This window comes from Athene cunicularia (genome assembly GCF_003259725.1).
Source record: "Athene cunicularia isolate RWA chromosome 19 unlocalized genomic scaffold, athCun1 chr19_part1, whole genome shotgun sequence".
Lineage (NCBI taxonomy): Eukaryota > Metazoa > Chordata > Aves > Strigiformes > Strigidae > Athene > Athene cunicularia.
In genome coordinates this window covers 4051915-4056239 of record NW_020799124.1, presented here as the reverse complement: position 1 = coordinate 4056239, position 4325 = coordinate 4051915, and the positions used below count along the sequence as shown (strand labels likewise).

The following is a 4325-nucleotide window of genomic DNA, read 5'->3' as shown; positions in this document are numbered from 1 at the left end:
CCTGAGCAAACCCCTGCACCCCAGTAGAGGCTGTCACCACCTCTGCTCACACTTACACCATGCCCAGCTTCAATGCGTAAAGGAAGAAGGCGTTCATGGCCACATTGAGGATGTTGGCTGCAATCCCCGTCAACACCTGAGGTAAAATGATCTCCTGGAAGCCAAGGAGGGACTCTGGAGTTTGCTTCCCCAACATCACCCAAGCCCCATCCAACAAACACAGGGGGAGACCTTCAGCAATGCCCAAGGAGGAAGCCAAGAAGGCAGCTCCTCTTTCAGACAACTCTAGACCGTGTCAGACATGCAGAAGGCAGCATGCAGGGCTCAGGAGCTGGCGCAGACCAGTAAAATGCAGAGTTGGGATGTAGCGATGGGGGAATGGGGCAGACTAAGGGTGGTTCCCGTGAGCAGACCAGCTGAGGGGCTGTGCATCACACATTCCTCAGCCCAGCTCTCCCCAGAACAGGATGAACTTAGATCCCCAACTTCATCCATGTTCCTAGGAATACCTTTAATCTATGGCCCAGAGCCTGGCTAGTTATACAATACCTGACTTAGTAAATATCTTGTCTGCAGCTGGTACAGAAACGCCGCCTGCAAAAGCCGGGATTCATTTCATCAGCACCGCCACACAGTGGTTCATCAGCCAGTTACCATGTAACCTCCCCGATAGCTCCCGCCCTCAGCTCCCCACACTGCCTTTTCGGGGGGCCCCAGCCAGGCACGCTGCCCAAAACCCCGCTCCCGGGCTCTGGCTGAAGCACGGCCTCTGCCAGCACTGCAGGCACCCAGAGCCAAGAGGAACAAAAGGCACCTCCCATTCCCACTGGGAAGAGAGATCAGTCTCCAGATGGGAAATCCATGCTTCCTTGTCAGCACGGGAGCCTGGAAACCTTGGAAAAAAGGTTTGACCTACAGACCCTTACTCCCCAGGCACGCTGCTCTTGTCTTAGAGGAGTCAGAGTAACTAGCCAAGAGCCCCGCAGCTATGAGCCTGTGCGACAGCACGCTGCAGCCTTTATCTCAGAGCTGTGAGCCCCGGAGCCCCTGGTTCCAATGTCCGTTGGCAGTTAACGTCTCGCGCAGGGACGTGGCCTGCAGGGAAAGCCTTTGCACAGCAAAGTGGAGGAGGGTGTGTTTGCTGGTCCGGCAGCTGCTGGCCAATACACATTTGGGAAGGCCCAAGATGTTGTAAAGCCCCAAACCATGCTGCCCTGTGATCCACACAGCCAAGACCTTCCCTCCTTTCTCCTGATGTTAGTGCTTCTAACAACTTTAGCAGTGACTTACAGGAAGCGCTGGGATAAAGATCATCACGTAGACCTGAGTTAACCTGGAAAGAGAGTTGTTTCCCCAGTTAATGATACAGCAGAGCAAGAGCTGAGCCAAGCAGCGTTGCGCTCAAGCTCCACAGAGCCGTGATTTCAACACTACGTGGCATCCCACCCCCAGGCAAATGCCTGATCCAGAAGGGCCCGATCTCCCCCCTGACCTGGAGACCTCGGGGTCCTGCCGGATGAGCAGGAGGATCTGCTCGGTGTTGATGAAGAGCGCCCAGCAAGGGAAGCAGCACAGCAGCAGGATGAGGATCCCCCGCTGCAGGATGGTGCCCACCTGCTTCAGGTTCTTGCCACCATACGTCTGAGTCGGGAGAGGGGGACCAAAGTGAGCTTTACAGGGAACCAAAGGGTCTGGGCAAGGGCTCAGGACCCAGGGCAGCAGTGGGCTGATTAGATGCATTTCCCATGCCCTGCAGTGACTAATGCCAGTCTGGTTGGGTGTAACTGGTTCTCAGGCAGATTGCACATCCCTTTGCTGCCCAGGCATGACCCAGGGCTCCCTGGAGGAGCTGCAGGGAGGGAGCAGGCCCCAGCCAGTGCTTCTGTAGCCCCGTGCTGCCTGGAAGCTTCAATCCTCCCGCCCTTTGTGCCCAGACCACGCTGCACGGGGGGTGAGACTCCTCCAGTTGAACCCTGTCAGGCACAAGAGAGGGGGAGCTGCTACTGACCTGGGACATCAGTGTGTCACATGCTGAGGCTAAACCAGAACCAATGGAGATGCCCGTCACGTTGATGACCTGGAGGAGAGACAAAGGACTGGAGGTGCAAGGCAGAGTGACGGGGGACCTGGCCCAAAGCACTGTGTTCCTCCTAACTGGGTGGGGAGACAGTTCTGCTACAAGGTTTTGGGAAGTTTCCAGCCCTTCTCTATTTCTCAGAATAACATATTCTTGATGACTAAATAGCCTCTTCTCACCTCTGGTGTGGAAAAGGATCCTCTAGCAAGGGGTGAATATCTAAAGGACCACAAACACTGCCACTCCTAGCCACAAAGGCACTTTTAGGTCTGGCAGAGAGCTGGTCACAGGCTCCAGGTCCCTGCCCAGGTGCTGGCCATGCACTGGCACAGCCACCAGCTGCTTGGTTCCCATCTCCTGCCTGTGCTCAGGGTAAAAGAACGAACAGTTTTTCTGGGTGTGATATTTGCATAACATCAGGCTCTGCTTATGAACAGGGTCTTCACGTACATGTTCCTACAGGTTTGGGGTTGTGGTTTTTTTTTTTCCTCCTTTTTTTTTTTGTGACATGTAATTTGTATGTTTTAAATCAGAGGGGAATCAGAGTAATACATACGGACACAGCCAGCGTCACAGCGTCCAGCTCGGCTTTCCCCAGGTGGCCACAGAAGATGGAGCTGACCACGCTGATCAGGAACCCCAGCAGCTGGGCAACAAACTAGGATGGGAGGAGGAGGAGACAGTGAGATGAGGACCCATGAGAACTTGAGGAACGCCACCCTTCCCTCAGGAGTCGGACTATGAACTTTCCCGATGTCACTGGTTTTCCTGGTATTGCCGCAGCACCTTGCTCTGCTGTCCTGGGAATCTGTCCCCTGTTCACCAGCTCCAGGACCTGCACAGACTCTCTGTGGTTTTGTCTTTCAAAGCCCGCCTCTACCTGCCCTGTGGTATTTTGTTGTTATGCAGCGTGTCTGCCAGATGACCTTGTTTACATCGGGCTTAACAGCTTTACTAGAAATCCCCTTTTCCAGGATGAAAGATGCACAAAGAGGGGAAAATAAAAAAATCTCAATGGTTTTCTGCACTTCTGTGCATCTGGGGAAAACTCTCCTCCCAAACAGCAAAGTCCTCTCCTCCTGGAGACGTGCGAAGTCCAGCCTGCTTGTTCCTCACCGGGGGATACAACAAGGCTTAAGGATGCTGTGGCAGAGATCACCCTCCAGACCTCATTTTCCCTTGGCAACAGGACAGCCCCTCTACAGGCATCCGAGACACAGAGTTGTGGCACAGCTAGCACCAGATAGTAGGAGCGAGAGATGTTTTTACCCACTGAGGGGTGGGCATGGCTGGGGACCATGCCCAGGGTCTGCTCACGCTCCTTTCCATCCAGCAGCCAACAGCCCAGCGCTGCTGAAGAACCAGCTCCTGCGGGGTCAGAGGAAGAGCAGAACAAAACCTTCTCCTCTCCAGACGTCCCACTGCTGCCCACAGATACAGTCCTCCTGCCAGGCCTGGGCCCGTTTGAGGTACTGCTGTGAGCAGTCCCCGCAGGAGGGGTCCACACCTCCCCGATTGCTCTAGAACCGGGTTTGACATGAAACGGGCATCAAAAATGGCAGCTGGAGGTTTGGTTTTGAGGTTGTCTGTGCGCACGGAGGAGCGGGCTGTGCCGCAAGTGAACGGTTGAGGGGACTGGGCTGGGGCTGATGTATTCAGCTACAGAAACCGAAACCAGCCCGTGCTTCCTCTGCTGCCTGATCGCAGCAGGTCAGTGCTTTGATGTCTGGGAGGTCTCTGAGGAGTTTGTCAGTTGGAACTCATTTACCGGATAGACTAGAAGACTCAAAGCACAAAATTTCATGCGCAATAGGTTTAGACCAGGGCTGTGGTGCAGAAGCCTCTGCAAAACGCGCCCAGTGCCGCACCGTCAGTCCCCGACTACCACAGGGTGCATCTCCTGCCGACACGGGGCAGTCCAGGGAGGATTTTGGGGCAGCGAGCCATTAGGCCACCACTGGCCAAGGAGCAAGAAGCAAAGTGACATGCTTGTTGCCCAAGGGGTACGTGGCAGAGCCAGGGCTGCAGACTGGTTCCCCAGCAGCGCATCCCCCCTCCCCAAGCCGGAGCGGGGCTCAGGGACCGGCTGGACAGCAGCAGGAGTTTCTGTGGCCAAGCACAAGCCCCGTGAGGGTGACAATGGAGGGAAAGATTGGGGTGGGGGGTGTCGGTGCAATTCTGGCTGTACCCTCCGCAGGGCAGCGGGCGCGCACTGCCCGAGGGGGGGCCGGGCTGACTCCCGGGCAGG

The 4325-nt window shown here is 55.7% G+C and overlaps 1 protein-coding gene across 1 annotated transcript in view; it reads right to left on the bottom strand.

Annotated features, from left to right (window-relative positions):
* SLC47A1 (solute carrier family 47 member 1) overlaps positions 1-2899 on the bottom strand; it is a 7575-nt gene extending 4676 nt beyond the window's left edge. The window contains exons 1-6 of the mRNA XM_026861753.1: positions 2634-2899; positions 2009-2077; positions 1493-1641; positions 1291-1333; positions 550-594; positions 57-154 (exon numbers count right to left, since the gene is read on the bottom strand). Of these exons, the coding sequence (XP_026717554.1) occupies positions 57-154; positions 550-594; positions 1291-1333; positions 1493-1641; positions 2009-2017 (344 nt within the window). The 5' untranslated portion in view covers positions 2018-2077; positions 2634-2899. The remainder of the gene's footprint in view (positions 1-56; positions 155-549; positions 595-1290; positions 1334-1492; positions 1642-2008; positions 2078-2633) is intronic.
* Between the last annotated feature and the right edge of the window lie 1426 nt (positions 2900-4325).